This window comes from Acomys russatus, chromosome 24 (assembly GCF_903995435.1).
Source record: "Acomys russatus chromosome 24, mAcoRus1.1, whole genome shotgun sequence".
NCBI lineage: Eukaryota > Metazoa > Chordata > Mammalia > Rodentia > Muridae > Acomys > Acomys russatus.
The window spans coordinates 10,327,692-10,348,764 of record NC_067160.1 but is presented as its reverse complement, the minus strand read 5'-3'; the positions used below and the strand labels follow the sequence as shown (position 1 = coordinate 10,348,764).

The window sequence follows — 21,073 nt, the reverse complement described above, 5'->3', positions numbered from 1 at the left end:
TACTCCTGGATGGCCTGAAAGTCACTATATATAGATCAGGCTGGTGGCAAATTCACAGGAGATCTGCCTGCCTCTGCTTCCCTACTGACGGGATCAAAGGTGTGTGCAGTGATGGCGCCGTGCGATGTGACATCCAGCTGGGTTGTTCTGTGTATAACAGGATTTCTACATGCACTCTTCAAGACAAAAGAAAAAAATTACAATGTTAAAAAGAAAAAAACAAGGCATATTAGAATGGGTACTTGATTGATATAGATGATTGGTTCAGATAACCTTGCAGATATTTAGGTTTTTACATGCCCTTACTTGTTTAATCTTCAAAACAGAGACTGCTTTAAAGATATGCTCAGGAGCTGAGCTTCCAGCTTAACCATCCACGCTGTCTGAATAGCTGGGGCCTGCTATTTGGAGGCATATAAGCTGGCCAGTGCCAGGTAGAGACACAGGATAAGCACTCGGTTCACTGTCCATCTCTATGGGGTCCACTGCAGGGTTAGTGGAGTCTTCGTCTGAATCTCAAAGAGCTCCCATGTGAGAGGTCACTCGAGCCCAAGAGCGCTGATACCGAGGAAGCAGGGAGGCACATCACCTCATTACAGAGACTCGAAGGAGGCAGCCAGATGTGCAGTCAAGGTGGGATGAGAAACAGATGACCAAGTTTCAAGAAGGTGGACGTGTAAGGACGAGAGAGAGAAAGTGCTGTAGCCCAGGCTGTCACTAAATGTGTGCCTCAGACTCCCCGGGACTGGGGTTATGTTAGGAACTACACTGCAGACTTAGACTGGAAGGAGAAAGGCAGGCAAAGGACAGGGGCAAAGCGTGCATACAATCATCAGTGGCCAGGAAAGACCGTTCCAGGCGTGGCCGGCCATGAAGGTTCTGCAGGACGCAAATCTCAGCTTAGATCTCAGCTCCCTTTCTGGTCAGCTGAGTCACTTTGAGCAAATCCTTGGCATGGCCAGGCCTCAGTCTTTTCCTCCTATAAAATGAAGTGGGTATTAAGAGGACTGGAGAGAAAGTTGTACTAAAGGGTTAACCACTGGCCCATAGCACACCAGTAAGTGGGGCTGTTGTTCATTAGCTGTGGCGCCCCCACTGCCTTTTATCAATATTGCTAATTGGCACCTTACAGACATAGTTTCCCCATATTTTTCACTCAAAGTGAAAAAAAAAAAAAAAGATTTCTCATCCTATACTTGCAAACCTATATTTTCTGATCAAAAGCAAATATCATTAATATGTGAAACCACCTTTCCGGTAGAACTAACCAGAAAATAAGGAACTCTTGGGATTGCAGCCAGTACACATCTTTTAATACCAGGACACCTTTGCTATTTTCATCCCAAATAAAACAAATAAATGAAGTTAGCCTCTAGTGTCTATAAATGACCAAAGAACCTACGTTTCTCCCAAAATATTATAAACCCATCCCACTCTCTTACTATTAAACTTGCCTTTTTATGACTCACATTCTACTTTTCCAAAAGAATGTGGTCAGGTCGCAAAACACCACCCTGAAACTGAGGAACTAAAGAAGCAAGCAGTACCCTTCAGGGTCTTGGCGACTTCCCTTCAAGACAGAGCAGAGCTATTTGAGAGGAAAACTTCACATGCTCCCTGACCGCTACATTAAACAGGAAAAATTAGCTTCCAAGCAAAGCCCGCCTCGTAAATAAACAGGGGACCAAACCTCAAGAACCAAAGCGAGTCGGGTCAGCTTAGTAAACATTTAGTTTATGGGCTGAGGAGGAAAGCCAGGTTCACCTTGCATCCCCTCCCCATAACTCTGTGGGACTTCTCTCCATTCTCAGACAAAGTGGCCAAGTGCAGTTTGTCATGTGCTTATCATGATCATGTGTCTGACAGGAAGAGGGGCTGAAAACCTGCTGCAAAAGAGCGCGCATGCGCGTGCGTACGCACGCCCACACACACACACACACACACACAATCAATTCTAGTTCTCAGCTAGTGAACTTGCTTCAGGGAATTTGTAAAACACCGTGTGCAGGGCTGAAAATAAAATCTCATGGAATTCCTTTATAATACAATATTGGAGAAGGGGCAACATCCTTTTTTAAGTCAACCTCCCTGCTCAATGATGGAACCATGGACCATCTGTCTCCCCGGTTCCCTCGTTAGGAACAGAAGCCTAAAACAAATTCCTTCTGAGACTGACATTTTAAATGTAAATATGAAGATTAAAAGCAGGTGGACCAGCCTGGTCTACAAAGAGAGTTCCAGGACAGCCAGGACTGTTACACAGAGAAACCCTGTCTTGAATAACCGATAATAATAAATAATAATAATAATAATTATTATTATTATTATTATTATTATACTATTGTACAATTATTATAAATATATTATTAATTATTATTATTATTGGTTTTTTATTATTGTTTATTATTATTTTTTTAAAGCAGGTGGAAAAATAAATTCCATGACAATGAGCTGCTAAATGTTAGTGCAGTACTAGTCAAGACATACGGAACACAGCCAGGCGTGGTGGCGCATGCCTTTAGTCCCAGCACTCGGGAGGCAGAGGTAGGAGGATCGCTGTGAGTTCGAGGCCAGCCTGGTCTACAAAGTGAGTCCAGGACAGTCAAGGCTACACAGAGACACCCTGTCTTGAAAAACAAAAACAAAAAAAAAAAGACATACTGAACACACAACGACAGTGCAGCACGTCCTCAGTGCGTCCCGTTTGTCACTTCTGTTCTCTTGTCTATCCCTTCTCAGGCACAAGCAGTCAGCTGTGTCTTCCTACACCATGGGAAGACGGCAGACTAGGATTTGGATGGGCAAAGACAAAGGAGGGCAAAGTATCCCTGGCAGGAAGGAAGCAAAGCACAGAAATAGAAAGGCCCTATCCAGGCACCGAAAATGGTACATCGTTTAATTAGGATGACGCTGGGGCCACACGAAAGACTGCAATAGACACTGGGCTGGAATAAAATTGAGCCTCTTGTACTCAGTATGACTCAGAGTCAGGCAGGGCCAGCTTCGGGAGCATATGGCCAGTGTTTGTGGGAGGAGGGGCCCTGCTGCTTCGCTGCCCTGTGAGACAGTTTTGGTCTTGGAACCTACCTTTGCATGCAAAGTTCAATAGAACAATCGAGTTTGACCCAGTTCAGAGACCTGGCTCTCTGTGTGCTCCTACCCTACTTTCTAGCCCCAAGTTATCAGGCCTTGATCACCTGACCCTTGCTCCCTGGTGTCTTGGGCCCCATCTAGACTCCCTTCTCTTTCCCTTTGCCCTGCTAATAGGCACAGCAACCGGCCACATCTGCTCTGCTGTAGCTCTTGGCTTCCGAATGGCGTTGCAGAGGCATAAGAAGAGATGTGTGGCCCCTTGCATCTCAGGCTGGAACAAGGTTGTGGTCTTCTCTACTCTGAGCTGGAGGTGCCAGGAAGCATCCAGCAGGCAATTCAGCCAGGGCCCCTCACCCACCTCAGGCCAAATTCGAAGAAGTTCTCAGCCCGGAAGCTGCAGTCATTTAGGATTTCTGGGTGCGGCTGTGATCTGGAGGGCAGCCTCCTCTGAAAAGAGGTTCACTTCTCAGTACCATTATTGTGCACTAAGCTCCACACACAGGGCATCGCTGGTCCTGCATAGCATCTTTTACACTAAGGTGGTTCCTCTCTCCAGGTGGGGTTTTACTTGTTTGCTTGCTTTGTTTTGTTTTGAGAAAGGGCTGGGCATGGTGGCACACGCCTTTAATCCCAGCACTCGGGAAGCAGAGGCAGGGCGGATCACTGTGAGTTCGAGGCCAGCCTGATCTACAAAGTGAGTCCAGGACAGCCAAGGCTACACAGGGAAACCCTGTCTTGAAAAACCAAAAAAAGTAAATAGAAAGTAAATATCTTGTTTTGAGAAAGGGTCCCCTGTTGTAGCCCAGACTGGCCTCAAAGCCACTATGTAGCGGCAAACTTAGAGCAACTGCAGGCATGGGCCACCACACCCCAATGCCTCCTGGCTTCCCATAAAACTTACCCTTCTCCAAGTCTCTCACACTTACAATCTCCAACTCACCGTTGATTTAACGTCTCCCTCACCCAAGTTTTCATCCACAGGACACCTCCCATCTGTTCTCTGTTGCCAATGGGCCCATCTCTGCTTTAGTTCTATTGTCCATTATGGCTGCAGCAGGTCGTCTCTGAGCCTTCCTCTGTCCCATCCTTTCAGTCACGGCCACCCAGTTACCCAATGTGCCGTTTCCATCGTGCCAAGAGTCTTCATGTGGCTTATTTTCAGGAAACTCCTTATCAGGTGTTCAAAGTCTTTCATGTGTTCTCAACTCGCTTTTGCACACCGGAACTATATTTAGAGCACGGGCAGGTTTTTTTGTTTGTTTGTTTGTTTTGTTTTGTTTTAGCTTTGTTAAAACACTCCTTGTCACCTATACACATTTCATGCTTGCATTTCACTCTTTCTGAAGCCATTTTGCAGTACCTAAACACGCCCGCTAGCCCCAAAAATCATCCCCAGCCAGGAAATCTGACCTTTTTTTGTTTTGATCCCAGCTAGCACGGCACCTCCTTCAGAGAGTCGTCCATTACAAGTCTGCCTCCATGGTCACTCTATTTGTCTCTGAAAGCCTTACCCCTGCCTTGCCATTTGAGCACAGCACGGTGAAGAGTGCACCCTTCTCAACCGCAAGCACTTGGGGGACCGGAAGCCTGCCCTCTCACCTTCATATACCCGCTGGTATAATGGGCGCTCTGTACTTGCCCGTTGGATCTGACGAATTAACGACTCTATTGTGTAAACAGATCAGGCCTTCTGAAAGCCTAGCACACCTGGAAATCTCCTGCGTCATCCCCTTTCCTCTTCTCAGATCATCTAACAAAACAGCCTGCTTCCTTTCAGACCCAAGCCCATCAAACACCTGTATTGTCATTATCAACACCAACACAAAAATCACCTCACACTTTTTATTAATGTCTAAAGTGCTATATTCTGGGTGTTCGGAATAATCTCAAAGAGAACACCTGTTACTTAAGTGCCCTTATTTGCAACCTCTTGAGGGCAATTTAATTCATTACTATATTAAAGTGGGTTGTTTAATAACTTATAACTGTCAGAGAAGAAAGGTAAATTGCAGTCACTATGATCAAGCTAGATACCTAAAAGGAATGTATTTTTTCATTTGCAATTCTTTTTTCCCCTTCTAATTTCAATCTTGTTTTCTAGGACCAATTAAGAAATATAATGCAAAATAGTGAAAGCAAAAGAGATTTATTTTTGCTGCCAAACTCTATTCCACTTTAGTATCTCATTAAATATTCTACTCTTGACTTCAGGATGAAATGTTCATTATCATAATTGCATAAGTGTCTTTAATGTCTTTTTCTTGCTCAAAGAAACCCCTAAATGATTAAGACCATTAGCCTAATTACCCAATAATTAAAATTTGAAACTCTGTGTGATAAAATTTCACTTTCTTAAAGAAAAAAAAAGGTACTAATTGAATATGAGCAAGATACACCTTTGATATATGATTTATAAAGAATCAAGAAGGATGATTATATTTTTACATACAGACGTCAAGATGTTTACATACATAAGAATTAATGCAGCATAATTAATATATAAATGTGGGGCTGGAGAGATTTGGAGTTGGAGAAATGACTCAGAAGTTAAGAACATTGCCCTTCCAGAGGACCAGAGTTCAATTCCCAGCATCCACATGGCAGATCACAACCATACAGCATATCCAACACCCTCTTCTGGTGTCTGTGTGTACTGCATGCATGTGATGCCCAGACATGCAGGCAAAACGCCCATACGCATAAAACATAGTTTTTAAAAGATAGTCATTTGGAAGGTTCGGTTCTCATTATGCAGAATCTGTAAGAGGAGAGAAGTGAGAGTCAGGGGAATGCTAGAACAGGAAAGGGGGGCAGCAGCAACCAAGCTCTGGAAAAGTTACCCAGAGGAACAAAGTATGGAGCTTTAGCAGGCTAGGGTATGATGAGGCGTCATCAATGACCCTAAGGGGACTCTGAGAACAGAAGAGTATCTGTTTATGTCTTCCTTGAATGTCGTGTTGGTTTCAAAACAGTTGCTCTGAGAAGAGAGCTTCAGTCAGGGAAGATCAGACTGGTCAAATGTGCTGAGTTAACACCTCAGTCTCAGCTAAGTGAACAGGGAATAGAGGTAAAGAGAAGAGTACCAACAAACTAGACACCATCATCACCACCAATATCACTATCACCACCACCACCACCATCACCACTATCACTGCCACCATCACCACCACTACCACCACTACCACCACTACCACCAACCACCACCATCACCACCATCACCACCACCACCACCACCATCACCACCACAACCATCACCACCACCACCACCATCATCACCACCACCACCACCACCATCACCACCACCACCACCACCATCACCACTACCACCATCACCATCATCACCACCATCACCACCACCACCACCACCATCACCACCATCACCACCACCATCACCACCACAACCATCACCATCACCACCACTCTTATAGACTGTTGCCATTTCTTAAGGAATTTGCCATATACCATGGCTGTCTTAGGAGCTTTGATATAGCATCTCATTGCATGCCCACATAATAACCTTTGCCGGATAGGTGGATTGCTCCCATTTTATGAATAAGAAATGGAGACTGTGAGATTAAGTCATTCTCTTTGGGCCCTAATAATGATGGTGATAATGTATTAAAACAAAAGGAAGAAAGCAATTTCAACAGAGAGTATCGTAAGCTAAATAAAACACACACACACACACACACACACACACACACACACGCACACACACACACAAACTAACACAAACTAACACAAATATATAGAAGCCAATAGCAAATTAAATAATAATAATAATAATAATAATAACAATAATAATACTTTCTCACAAAAAAACAAGTGAAACTAAAGTGACCTAAGATCTTAAGCTCCCTATAACACCCTACCTGACATTCTCAACTCTACAGCAAGCTTGTCCTATTTATAACCACCGTCACTGCCCCGAGGGAAAAAGGAAAAGAAAACGCTTCCTTCTCCCATGTCAGCTTCCAAACACAAAAAGGCACCTTGCTTTACACTCTGTCTACAGAGTAAAGGCTTAGCCCACAGGAAGCACCAGCCACAGGAAACCTGATTTGCTAAGCCTGCGACAGCATCCATAGCCACAATTCTAGGCAGAGAGAAGGCAGGCTTGGTGCTGAGGAAGCCAGGAATCATAGTCCTGAAAAAGTGCTGTATATGAACGATACCAAATGAAAGTTATGAGCTAAAAGAGATCAGTTATAAAAGGACCATAGAGATAGGGGAAAATCAATTATGGGTGAATAAGAAATGTAAAAGCAATGAAAAGAGAGCTGTTCAAGGTTCTACAAGTGTGATCCAATTCAGTCAGGAAGTATTTCTATAGCTCAGGCATACAATGGGGGTGTGGGGAAAGTAAAAAAGAATTCATGATCTTTCTGGGATTTTATTGGCTCTTTGACATATCAATTATGAAATATTTCCATTTCCTCTCATGCTTTCTAGAGCTACATAGAAATGGGCATTTGTTGAAAATCATAATTAGGCTGCTCGTTCCCAACTTACCAAAGTCATCAATAAGGATATAATGAATAATGTAGCTAATCAGTAACAAAAGTTAACAAAACGAAATATTTCCTCAGGCATTCCTCAATGTTAAAGGGTCATGTTGACAGACAGACATCTCACAGAAAAACATGAGGATTGTGAACTTTCAGATGGAGCAGAGAGTAAATGTCCCTCCCACAATTTTTGCTGCTGTGCTCAGTAGCCAACTCCAGAGAAACACACATCTCTACGAGACAAGATGCAGTCATGAAATGACCACAAGCATAGGAGCTGTCCATTCTGAGGAACCCTGAGGAAATTTCACAGAAAGTTACACCCAGCCCCACCACACCGGGACTGAAGGAATGAGAACTGACTGCCTTTCAGGTCCAGCGTCCAACATCAAGTTCAAATCACTGCGAAGATGAAGACAGAAAAACCAGACAACAGCATGCTGGGCTTGCTTTTCTGATTGAATCTAGCATGTCTGCTATGCGTATTGCTGTGGGAATTGCTTTAAAAAATATATATATATATATGTATATATATATATATATATACACACACACACACACACACACACACACACACACACACACACACACACACCAGTGGGGGCATTTTACAAACTAAAACACTACTTGTCACCACCCCCACCCCCATTAAAAGCTGCCTGCTGAATCCAAGCTTGAAAATGACTAGTCCCTTTATTCGTCCATCCTCTTCAAACTTCACTGAAGCAGCTATGAAGAGGGCCCAAATGGCTCAGAGGTTCAGTATTCCCCTGTCTTTACTCCTTCCAACCACCACAACACCCCCTCTCCCAGCCACAAACACCAGAGACAAAAATAACACCCATTTTCTCCAAGATTATCACCGAGATTCTAGAGGCGACACCTCTTTCTAGCAGTCCTAAAACCATACAGCCATGTTCTTAAGGCTACTCTCTTGACAGAGAGTTATCTATGAATTTCCCATAAGCCATTGTGCTAGGAAAAGACCACTCCATCGAAGATGATGCAATACCAAGTAAACTCAAGAAGGAACTTAAACAGCGAGACTGTTTTTGCAAAAGGTCTAGATAAAAGTGGTTCTGGTTGTCAAAGGACGAGGGAAGGCATGGACGCCAAGCCAGTGGGCTGGGGAGCAGCGGACAAGCAAAGCCCTACCTGGTAGGCATCGGGAATGTTGACTGTTTCTCCATGTTCCCCGACATAGCCAATGATGCCTTTGCCCCAGGGGACCTGCACCTCATTTGAGTTCTCTGTGCTGCTGCAGGGGAGCAGTGGGGTTCCGGCATGCACGTCAAAAAACTTGGAGACCAAAGTCTTCTTGCCAGCAGCTGCTCCCTCCACTAAGAAGAGAGAGCAACGGTCAGCGTCCACCATGAGACAGACAAAGATGAGGATCTTGTAGCTCAGGCTGGTGAGGTCAAGGTCATTGGAGATATCCTTGACCAATTCCAGGAAAAACTGGCGCTCGTTATGCTTTTTCAGGTGGCATTTGTAGTCGATGGCCGTAGGGGGATACTGAGGCAGATTCACCCTCGATTCCAACAGGGCACTGAGAATGTGAGCTGTGGTGGGGGGCAGAGAGCTGGCCTTTCTGAGCAGGGCTCTCCGCCGGACACTGCTCAAGGGCTCCTGAGCCCGTGAGGTCACCTGTTCATCGTAGGTCCTGTTCACATGGATGGCTTTGGAGCGGGCAAAGCTCTTCCGCAGCTCTTTCTGCGAAGCTCTTCTCTGCAGGCTGCCATCGGTCCCCCGGCTGCAACCAGCCCAACTGGGACTCAAGGGAACTCCGGCATTTTCCCCACCACCAGGTATGGGATGGTTATTGGCAGAGCCCTGTGGTCCAGCACCACCACCTATGCCGGTGCTGCCTCTGCCACTGCCCTGAGCCAAGCTGCTAGCGCCAGTCAGGGCAGGCCTCAGGCTTGAAGCCCCCTGTCCCGAACTGTGCCTTTGTAGCCACTTGTCCACCAGCTCCTGTTTCCCTTTCCGCATCAAATAATCTTCAAACAACTCAGGGTGCCTATCCAAGAAAGTTTCCACCTCCCCGAAGTCCAGGTGGGAGGCTGCCATGGTCCAGGGCACCCCTGGCCTCTCCTTTCTACTCTTGGACGTTAACCTGTCCCGAGGCCTCTAGCTGTTGCTGCTCATCTTTGCCCACACCAGTGTCGCCAGCTCGGTGCTACCTCCGTGCCAGCCAGCTGGAGGTTGATAGAAACGGCAGGCTCCCAGTTGGAAGGTGCCTGCTCCTTCCGTGGCTTAGAGCGGCCGTCACCCACTCTACCCCTGAGCCTCCTGCTACGCACAGGTGCCGGCCGCAGCCACCGCTGCTTCCCGGGTGGCTCTCGCCACCTCTGCTCCGGCTCTGCCACCGCCGCCTCTCCGCTGCCGCTGGAGCCGGCTGAGCAGACCACTGTGAGCCCGAGGTAGGAAGGACACGCCCCGGAGTGAGGCTCTGAGCTTGCTGGGGATAGGAGAGGAGGAGCAGCCAAAGTCCACCGCCCAGGGTGCCAAGCGGTTTCCCGAAGAGTCTCTGCGCGGAGGAGCCGAGTAGGGAACGCACCTAGGTAACCCCCCTCCCATCCCGCCCCTTCAGCCTCACCTCCCCAGCCTACCCCGCTCCGCCCCCTAATCCTTAAGCTTTCCAGAAGGCCCCTGGGGAGCCCAGTGGGAGTTCAAGTACTGAGAAATATTGATGGTTTGTGAGGATCAGAATCCAAAGCGCACTCCGAAGAAACGAGGGTCCCCAGAGTCGGCCCGGGTTTAATTTTTCTGGGATGAGACTGTACTTTTAGTTTGCTCACTTCCTCGGACTGCCCAGCACTCTGTGGGCGGGCAGTAAATATTAATCAAACTAGTTTCCCTGAAGTTCCCTGTGTAAGAGATTCTTGAATTTAACGAAACTCGGGGATATTTATCACCACCACCCTTCTCTCAGTGACGAAGGGGAGCTGTGCATTGAAGGAGGGATAAAACTCAGTTACCCTGATTTAGAAAGAACCTTTGGAGCAGGGGCTCATGGCAAGTGGACCTAAGGGCCTGGGGGCTCCTTTTTTGCAGCACACTAAATCCATCTGTCCGTCCTCGCCTCCTCTTGCTTCTCTCTCAGAAATCACAACGTCTTGGGGGCTTATGCACTAAGATGTCTCTGCCATGGGGATTCTTTGGATCTGGCTGGTCCTGCTAAGAGCTAGGGGGTTCCTATACACGGAGGACCAAGGTGATGCTCTTTTCTTGAAGGAGGGGTGCCTCTGCTCCTGAGGGAACAAAGCAGATGCAGAGCCAAGAGAACAGAGAGGCTCTTCCAGAAAGCCAGAGGTGAAGAGTGAGGCAAGTGGGAAGTCTCAGGGACGTCATGTGGCAGCCCTCCGTTCGCATCCGCGGACATCAGAGCAAAGCAGGCAAGACCAATGAAATCTTAAATTACATAGTAATTAAATTCTCTCCCCAGGCCTATGGCACAGAGGTTTATTATCTTACTGTAAAGATAGATGCTGGAAAACGGAGTAACTTTTTAGGCTCACAGTGAACTGGCACGTAGGTTCATTAGTTTGGCTCTAGAGGGAGGTATATGCTCAGCCATATCACTGCACTGCCTCCCACCTGTGTCAGGTGAGTTACATCTGGGCCAGAATTCAGACCAGAAACAAACAAACAAAAAAAAAAAGTCGATGATGAGGTAGAATGTTCTCTGCGTGTTCTTCTGACAAGACTGAGGACTGAGAACTCCTGTGTTCAAGAGTTCTGGTTAGGCCAGTGAGGTGGCTCATCCGGTGCAGGCACTTGCCACCAAGCCTGACAACCAGAGTGTCATCCAGGGATGCACATGGGGGGAAGAAAACGGACTCCCTCAAAGTGTCCTCTGACCTCAGTGCTGTCCCCCAACCAAGACACAATAATGAATGAATAAACAAATGTTATTCAAAAAATGTTAATCCCAAATGTCCCTGCTTTTAATCAACATAGCCTGGGGGCCAGAACACCAGTGTGAGTATAAGAAAGACGCCCGGGTCTTTCTTGCCTCATTCACGACCATGGGGCTGTGCCATGACCAGGAGGGTGGAGGAAATGGCTGTTGTTGTTCTGTAGGTCAGTTCCCTCTTCTGTAGTCGTAATTCAGGGCTGATGGTATCGCTCAGATGGCAGAACACTTGCCTAGCACACACAGAGCTCAACACTACATGAAGCAGGTATGTAGTCCCAGCACTTGGGAGTTGGAAGCATCAGGATCAAAAGTTCAAAACCAGCCTGGGCTACATGAGATGTTTTACCTAAGTAGTAGTAGTAGTAGTAGTAGTAGTAGTAGTAGTAGTAGTAGTAGTAATAATAATAATAATAATAATAATAATAATAATAATAATAATAATAATAATAATAACAACAATAAGATGATGATGATGATGATGATGATATAAGGGGCTGGAGAGGCTGCTCTTGTAGATAACCTGGATCCAGCACCCACATGACAGCTCGCAACCATCCTTAACTCTAGTTTCTGGGGATCTAAATCCCTCTTCTGGCCTTCACAGGCTCCTGGCACACACGTGGTGCACATACATACATGTAGGCAAAACACTCATACACACAAAATAAAAACAAATGTCTTGGAAGAATAAATAAATAAAAAGGTATGCTAGTGAAGTCCAACATATTCATAGAATGTGTGCTTATGAGATGAAGGAAAACTAAATATTCAGAGAAAGAGGATGCCAACGGTAGGTAAATATGAAAGGCAAAGCTTAGAAAAGATTGGGTAAGGAGAAGAGGCTGTAAGCAAGCCTTTCTGAGGAGGGGACGACTCAGCAGACACCTGATGAAAACGAGCCACGCCACAGCCTGAACAGCAGCACACCGGGTCAGAGAAGCACACACCAACATTGTGAGCAGGAACACGGTAGTGTATTTGTGAAGCAGCATGCAGAACAACTAGAGGCAGGGAGCCAGCAGCTGGGCGCTGGTGATCAGGAGCTGACAGTTGCCAAGAAGGGAAGTGGTGATGAAGAACTAAAGGGAAAAAAAAAAAATGTTCTGCCCCATGCCCCGTCACAAAATGCACTTAGTAGGCACTAGCTACTCTATTGTTTTACTTATGTCTTTAGTGTTCTTGACGGTGTGTGGAAACCTTACTGTATACAATCACATCTCTGGTTTCTCCAGAGACCTATCAGGAGTTTTAGTCAATGGTTTGCTAGATGTGTCTAGTAGTGGCTCGCAAGAGCCTTTTGAGCCTCTATTTCCAATGAATGTCTGGCTTTTACAGCCAGCCATGATGGAAATGTGTGCAACATGGACGTCTGAGTCTGGATTTGTGAGTGTGCATTGGTCTCTGTGTGTCTGTCTCTCTGTCTCTGTGGCCCCCTGCCCCCCCCACGTGTGTGCACACATGTATGAGTGAGTAAGAGAGAGAGTAGTACGTGTGTGTGTACATGCTTGGGTGTGTGTGATGTGAGCGTGTGGGTGCCATGGCACATGTGAAGGTCAGAGGACAACCTTTGGGTGTAGGAGCCTTGCCGCTCCTTCTTGTTTGACACAGGCTCTCTTTGCTACTGTGTCAGCCAAGCTGGCTGCACCACAAGCTTCTGAAGAGTCTCCCATCTCCACCTCCCATGCCCTATGGGCCATAGGGGTTATGCTACTGCAAGCAGCTTTTGTGTGGCATCTGTGGATCCAGACCTGGGTCATCAGGCTTGGGTGACAAGTGCTTTTATCCATGGAATCACGTCTTCACCTCCAGGATTTTTGTTTCAGATTATTGGCTGTTGAGTAGTTAACAGTATTGGATGAAAACAATGCACATGTCTATCAATTAATTAATGGGCAAATAAAATGCAATATAGTCATATCATGAAATATCACTCTGCCATGAAAGGAATGAAGTACATTATATATATATATGTATATACATTATATATAATAAAAAACATCATGCAAAGGGAAAAAGCCGCTCATAAAAGGTCACATTATATGATGACATTTACATCAAAAGTTCAGAATAGGAAACTTCATCAGAAGCAGATAAATGGGCTAATTTTTTAATGAAAAGGAAGAATGCCTGAAACTAAGTATAGGGTTTTTTTTTTTTTTTTTTTTTTTTTTTTTTTTTTTTGAGGAGTAGAGTAATAAAAATGTTCTAGCATGGATGCTGTGCTCTGTACTCTACTCCTTACTATTATTTATTATTGCTATTTTGTGGTAACTGGAGAGTGACCCTAGGACCTGATGCATAGCAGGTAAGCACTCCTCCCTTGCCACCATTCTTTTCTTCTTTTTCTTTTTCTTCTTCTTCTTCTTCTTCTTCTTCTTCTTCTTCTTCTTCTTCTTCTTCTTCTTCTTCTTCTTCTTCTTCTTTTCAGATAGGGTCTCACTAATTTACTCAGGCTGGCCTTGAGCTCACTCTGTATCCCAGGCAAAGCTAAAGATTACAATCCTCCCACTCAGCCTCCCAGGTACCTGGAATCACAGCCTGCACCACCCTCTCCAGGGCTGGGCCATTTTATACACTTTAAATGAGTGAACTGTACCTCAATAAAACTTGTACAAACCGGGCTGGAGAGCTGGCTCAGAGGTTGGGAGCACTGACTGCTCTTCCAGAAGTCCTGAATTCAATTCCCAGCAACCACATGGTGTCTCATAGCCATCTGTAATGAGATCTGGTGCCCTCTTCTGGCATGCAGGCAAATAGTAAGTAAGTAAATCTTCAAAAACAAACAAGCCTTGTACAAACCAAATTCCCATTTACTAGCATAGTCCTGGCCATAACACAACAGCACCATTGCGCATAAAGGTAAGAAAGGCCCCAGGCACCCTCAGAGAAGGGAACACAGACCAGAGCAAACCAGCCCCGGGCTGCCTGAGGAGAAAACTTAATAAATAGCTTTCTTCACATACTTACTCATTACGCATACAGTTTTATCATGCACCAGTCTCTGAAGACACAAGATGGAGATAAAACCCTGACTTTGTTATGTATGCATGTATTTTTCCACTCATGTGCCCCAACCCCCTAAACCATTCTTAAGTCCAGCTCAGTGGCGCTAACTGTATCCACGTCACCGCTGCCAATCTCAGTAGTTCCTCTGATCTTGCCAACAGAGTCTAAAACCCCCGATTTCAGTCTTGGATCTCGTTTTGCAAACCAAGAGGCGGGGTGCTGAGAATACTGGGAAGGGTGGGGACAGCAGTAAAAGAGGGGTAGGTCTGGGAGGTGAATTTGGCATTTCTGGTTTGGTTTTGAATTGTCTGTATCTGCGTTCCCCACCTGGCATATGAAGTGATGGTCACGCTAAGGCATTAGCTGTTGAGGTAAAAAGCTGGAAGGCTTGAGAAGGCTGTGACAGAAGGCTGCCTAATACGCTGTGTGTTCGCGTGGCCCAGTCATCACTCCCTCTTCATTTCAACAGAACCCACCCAAATCAAAATCATCTTAAGAGGACTGATTACAAAGACTAACTTAAAAGGCACAGTAGAGATAAACACGGGGGATAGGTAAAACAACCCAAGACACAAGAGAGAAGGAGCCACCCTGGTTATAGGACAGAAAGAAAGGTTTACCGAGACCCAGGAGAGACACTTGCAAAGTGATTGCTGCCTTGAAGTGTGCAGTGACAGCTGTCGTTGGACACTGAGAACTCAGCCCTATCTCGAAAAGATACCCTGAGCTCATTTTTTGGCCCTCTTTCCTGTTAGTGATCAGACCTAAGAGAAAGCTGGAAGCCTGTTGATGGGACCCTATGGATCGTCTTACCTAGGCAGAGAGTAGGGGAGACAAAACAGGAGCAGGGTCATGTCTGGGACAGAAAAAGGGAAGTGCTCACTCCTACATGGAACCTCAAGGACGTCCCACTAAGAAACAAAACACCAGAGCGTTTCCCCCTAGGAAATAACTCAGATAATTGTCTGTGTAATTCTGCCCTCTTCTGCTCATCTGCTAACTCCATCAACGCTGTTATAATACACTCCACGGCAGCAGGTGCAGGCGACAGAATCCCCATCGCGAGCAGATGCTATTATAAAGACTTGGTGTAGCCAGGAGAATCCCCTGACGACTATCATACCTGAAAATGCATGCCACTTTAAACATCCCGTATCTTGGTACCCATTTCTTGAATCTCTAACTCCTGTCTCCTAGGCTTGTCCATAACTGCTTCATCCTCTAACGCAGACACCACTGGCTTTTATTGTGTGCTCTCTGGGACCATCACACATGGAAGGGGCCTGAAGCAGAAAAAAACCACCTTAGAGCTTATTTGCTTAGGATGATGATTTTTCTACATCTTACAGATGTGTTGGCTCACCCTTGCTTCTTCTGTTCCTCTTAGCATTAGTTGGAATCACTCATGTGACTGCACTCAGCTAGGAGCCAGGCTTAGCTAACAGGCCCCAAGCACACAGCTGGAGCTTCAGCACTGCCTGGGGCCCTTTGGTTCTTCTCTCGGGGTGAGGTCTATTTCCATAAAGTGTTCATCTATCAGATCATCTTTATATGACTTCCCTCTTGGTGGGATACCTTCAATATTGGCACACTATGGCAGCTGCCTTCCAAAAGGGAACTATATAATTCAAAGATGTAGCTCAGACCAGGGAGCTGAGACAGAACCACCCATCTAACAGTTGATCAACCCCACAAGCTCTCTACTGAATCCCAGACTCCTATTTCCAACTGCTACAAGCCATCTGCTCCTACATGCCATAGATAACTCAATATCAAGGTCACTGTAATTCTACCTTAACTATGTGATTATATACAGTTTAGGTAAAAAAAAATTTTTTTTGATAAGTCAGACCTTCATCCCCTGTCCATTCTCTACCAACTAGTGTTGTCTTCCACACAACTGATGTAATCGGGCCACAGCCTTGCTCATAAAGTCATTTATCTATTGAATTTAGTCCTTACCAAAAGACCTATAATGGGGTGATTGGCAGCCCCCTAAAAGATATATGAATGCAGAACCTGTGTGTGTGATCTTACTTGCAAAGAAGGTCTTAGTGATTATAATAAAGTTAAGGACCTCAATACAAGATCATCCTGGACTGCGACTAAGCCCTGAATATGATGGCCATTTTCCCTCATAAGGAGAGAAGACACTGAGATACACAGAGAAGAAGGTGATCCAAAGATAAGGGTAGAGATTGAAGCCATGTGTCCACAAGTTTAAGAATGCCAAGAAACTGAGGCAGGCACCTCAAGCTAGGGAAGAATCAGGAAGTGGATTTTCTCTCAGAATATCCAGAAAAAACACCAGCCTTCTCAATACCTTGGAGTTCTTGCCTCCAAAAATCACAGGATAGATTTCCATCATTCTGAGTCACCAAGTATGTGACCGTGTTTCAGGAGCCTGGGACGCCAGCAGCAGACCCCTCTGTGTTTGCCTTTATCTCTCCTCTCTTCCCACCACCTTCCATTGTCCAAACTTGCAGCCCCCTCCACTTCCTGAGCATTGCCTTGGTGTTCCCCTACAGCTGCTGCACAAATCCCTCTTTTCCATTCAGACCTATTTGAGATGTCTTGTGCTCTGTGACTGCCCTTCCCTGATTTGTCCAACCCCGTGTTGAGCCAGAACTTCATCCAGTCTCCTGTTATGAAATGAGCTTTGGCCTCCAAGGATACTTGACGTTGACATTGGTGAGAGCTTCAAGCATGTTTGTTTGTGCAAGGCATTTCACTAAATGGATCCACACCCACTTTAATCACAAGACATGGATGAATCAAGTCACTGGCTAGGAGGCTTCTTCACAGTCGGGCAGTGTTCATAGTACCAGAAGGTGCTACACATGCTGCTGTGAACCTTGTGAGCTGTTACAGAGTTTGCGGTGCCCTGGAAAAGACTACAGACTCAATCTGCACCGCAATTAGTTAAATTTATCAAAACCTCTAGCAAAATAGCAATCTTTGAGCCATATTAGAGACTGCCCCTCAAAGAGTGATGAAGGAAGAAGTTTCAAAGGTGAAAACCATAAAAAAGACCCTGAGTATCTGACAAGCAAACCAAGAGCTGTTCTGCTCCGCCAAGATTAGGTAGTCAAGGCAACCTCTAAATTGTCCTCGAATGTCTGCATAAGCTGGTTACAGAAGCCAAAAAAGCACTTATGGTCATAACAAAGCAGATGATCATGGCTACATTTCTGGATCAGGGGGTCACTGAATGAGGGTTGCTGGGAACTTGCCTTCCAGGTACTGGAGTCAGAGACAAATGGCTAATGGGTACCAAGATAGATGCCTAGTGTAAAATGGAGTTTCTTTAGCCATCACAGAGTGACAATAACAACCAACCAGGTCAATATATATTCAAGGTACAAGACTGGCATGAAGATTATGGGGGTAACAAACTACTTTATGATTGGACTTACAGCCTACTCACAGGCTCACAGGAGGAAACACATACCTGGTACTGTAAACTGGGTAAAGACTCCATGGTTGCTATGTTCATAGACCCTAGAGGTGAAACTACTGTTATTTATTTATTTATTTTTGCCACCCGGGCATAAAATCAAGCTGCCCTCTAAATTATCTCTATATTCATAGATTAATGCCACTCTCAGAGCACATCAGTGCAGTAGATGGTTGTTAATGCAGACACTCACAGATCGTTGAAATGCAGAGAGTGTCTGTAAAGTGCTTAGCCACAAATGGGATGTCTATTACACACACATACACACACACACACACACACACACACACAGAGAGAGAGAGAGAGAGAGAGAGAGAGAGAGAGAGAGAGAGAGAGAGAGAGATGGGGTGGGGAAGAAAACTAACTCAGAAGAAGAGGCAAAAAGACTGTAAGGTCTCAAAGCTCAGGACTGATGTGAAGCAGGATATTCTGGACATGACAGGCCTGCTGCACTCATTACCTCATAGGATAAGACCCGCACACCATCAAGCCAGTCAGCATCTCAGCATGGGTGGGGAGGTGCTCGTGTGCTCCCGCCCTTAGCTGAGGAGCTATGAACAGTTGATGGCTTCTCTTGGAAGGAGAGTCCATTTGCTTTGTGGGTGTGGCATCTTGTAGGTTGACTGCACCCAATGGAAGGCCCAACACCCATGAGCACTTAGTTGCATGTTTTTAAGTTTAAGGAGTATGACATTTTACCAAGCTTTAAAGTGCAAACTCATCTGAACCAGGGAAGAAAATTTCCAAGAAGCCAGGTTATTTGAAATGCAGATCACGCTAGTTTTGAGCCATTTCGGCCCAACCTAAGAACTAGTTTTCTCTCTTAATGTGAGTCTTGCCTTTTATTCCCAGTAGTTTTCATAAAATATCTAGTTCGCTTCCATTTCTTGCAGCCATATCTCCCTATTTGTTGTTGTCAATGCTTTTGAATTCTGGCAACAGATTAGTATTTCCTGGAGCCCAAAGCCCTTTAGAACAGAGACCTAACACTAAAAATAATAAAAATAATAAAAATAAGCAAGTACTTTTTTTTCCAAAAAAATAAGATGACACTATTTGTTCAGTTAAGATAGCTTTCTTTTCTCAATCTGAATTTTACCTCTTATGACAATTATCTTGACTGAACATCTCACATATAACAATAGAGCAGAATCTTCAAGTCCCAGCTTCAAAGAAGCTGTTCCCATAATTATTTCATATTGCAAGTAAATGGCAGAAGAGTTTCAACCTTAGCCTAAAATCCAAGCTATTGGATGTTACAATGACTTGATTTTCCCTTACATATATCACACTTAGAGACCTCACAGAACAGACACGGTGACAGCAAAGCCAGCAAGCAGCATCACCTGCAAGGGTATAAGCAAGCCTGACACACTAGCACTTTCTATGAGCAAGTATAGAAAGTAGAGATGAGAACAAAGTAGAACTCATCTAGGATGCTATTGGCCAGGGAGGCGGGACATCGAAAAGCTCTGAGACTAGGCTCACCAGCGGGATGGTGTGACGTGAGAAGGAAAAGCGTATATATGTTGCAGTATGTGTCCAGTCCCTTCTTCTTTCCAGATCAATGACACACAACTAGCAAGTACTTGCCGTCCTTCCTGTGAGGAAAGAATCCTCCTGCCATCCCTTGGATCTCACATCCAGCACACCATTGAATGAGTCTTGGTCAGTGGGATGTGAACACAAACAAGGAGCATCATGTCTCTATTTAAGACACAGTGAGAGCCTCTTCCGTGGCCTTGTTCTTCCCCTCTGACATAGGAATGTCCAATGCTCATACTGACTCTTTAATTTGGGTTCCAGAATGGGAAGGCATCTGAACTACAGCCACAGCTGACCACAGCCTAGGCGCCACGGCGATAGGGAGATAACCATTGTTGCTACGAGTCTTCGACGTATTGTTACTACAGCAAAACTGACTAAAGAAGCAGGGTGTCTACACATGGCATGTAACTAAAATGTGTGGCCCAGGAGTCAGCACTAGACAGCAGCAGAAACAGTGATGACAAGAGCTAGAAAAGCAGTAACTCATTCAGGGATAAAATATTTGGAGAAGCCAACACAGTATCTTAATCGGTTAACTACTAAATCTAGCAAACTTAGACCATCTTTGGGGACCAGACGCTACAATGTATAACAGATACTTACTGAATAAACTAATCAATGTTTTCCACTGTAGCGAAACACATCCTTACTGTGGCAGACATGGGCCCACATGTATTTTCCACCTTCATCTTAATTATCTTAATTATCAAACTGCATTTATATAGTCACATTTTTACACAATGCCAAAATCTTACCCACCCACCCACCCCAAAAAAGGATAACTAAAACTATGGCTCTTAGCAGAAATAATACAATAAAACTTTGATTCCATGTAATTGCTATAGATTTTTATAGAACAGACAGTAAATATGGGTGATGGTAATTTAACAGATACGGATCTCAGCTTTAAAATGCTCCAATGTAGCCAACCTACAAGGCAGAAAAGTCAGATATTGTAGGACAAGGACCAAGGATCGAGTCCCACAGTTGAAGATTAGCACCAACTAGGTATTTTATCATGATGGTTATGTCTGCCCCTCCCTTTTCTTAATTTTCCAGGGTTTTCTCATCTGTCTCTATGCCTTACATTTTGTGTGTTTTTGAGGGGGTTTTAGACATTTTCATACCCCTTCCCTTCCTTTTTTTTTTTCTTTCACTTTCTATTTTTTGTCCTTTTCTCCTGCTCTTTTGGTTTGGTTTTTTGTTCATTGGTCAGTTGGTTGGCTTTCAGTTTCTTGAGACAACTCCTCACTGTGTAGCCCTGGCTGGCCTGGAACTCCATATCTTCCTGCCTCAGTCTACCAAGTTGGAATTAGAGGCACAGAGCAGCACACTTCAGATTTTACCCTTTAGAGATAGAGATGTGGGAAGGTAGCAAGGAAGGCCCACACATGCCTTCTTAATCAGAATGATTTTGTTTTGGATACTGAATTTTCCTTAGTGGATAACAGCACTTAAATGAATGATTCCAGAAATAACATATATAAAAAATGAGAGCTATGACCCACCACATATACTTGGTTTACGTATGAAAAAAAA

At 45.0% G+C, this 21,073-nt stretch overlaps 1 protein-coding gene across 1 annotated transcript in view; it reads right to left on the bottom strand.

The window, feature by feature from the left end:
- Positions 1 to 9,705, bottom strand: part of LOC127206867 (dual 3',5'-cyclic-AMP and -GMP phosphodiesterase 11A) — a 47,085-nt gene extending 37,380 nt beyond the window's left edge. The window contains exon 1 of the mRNA XM_051166159.1: positions 8,757 to 9,705. Coding sequence (XP_051022116.1) covers positions 8,757 to 9,671 — 915 coding nt within the window. The 5' untranslated portion in view covers positions 9,672 to 9,705. The remainder of the gene's footprint in view (positions 1 to 8,756) is intronic.
- Positions 9,706 to 21,073: the final 11,368 nt, after the last annotated feature.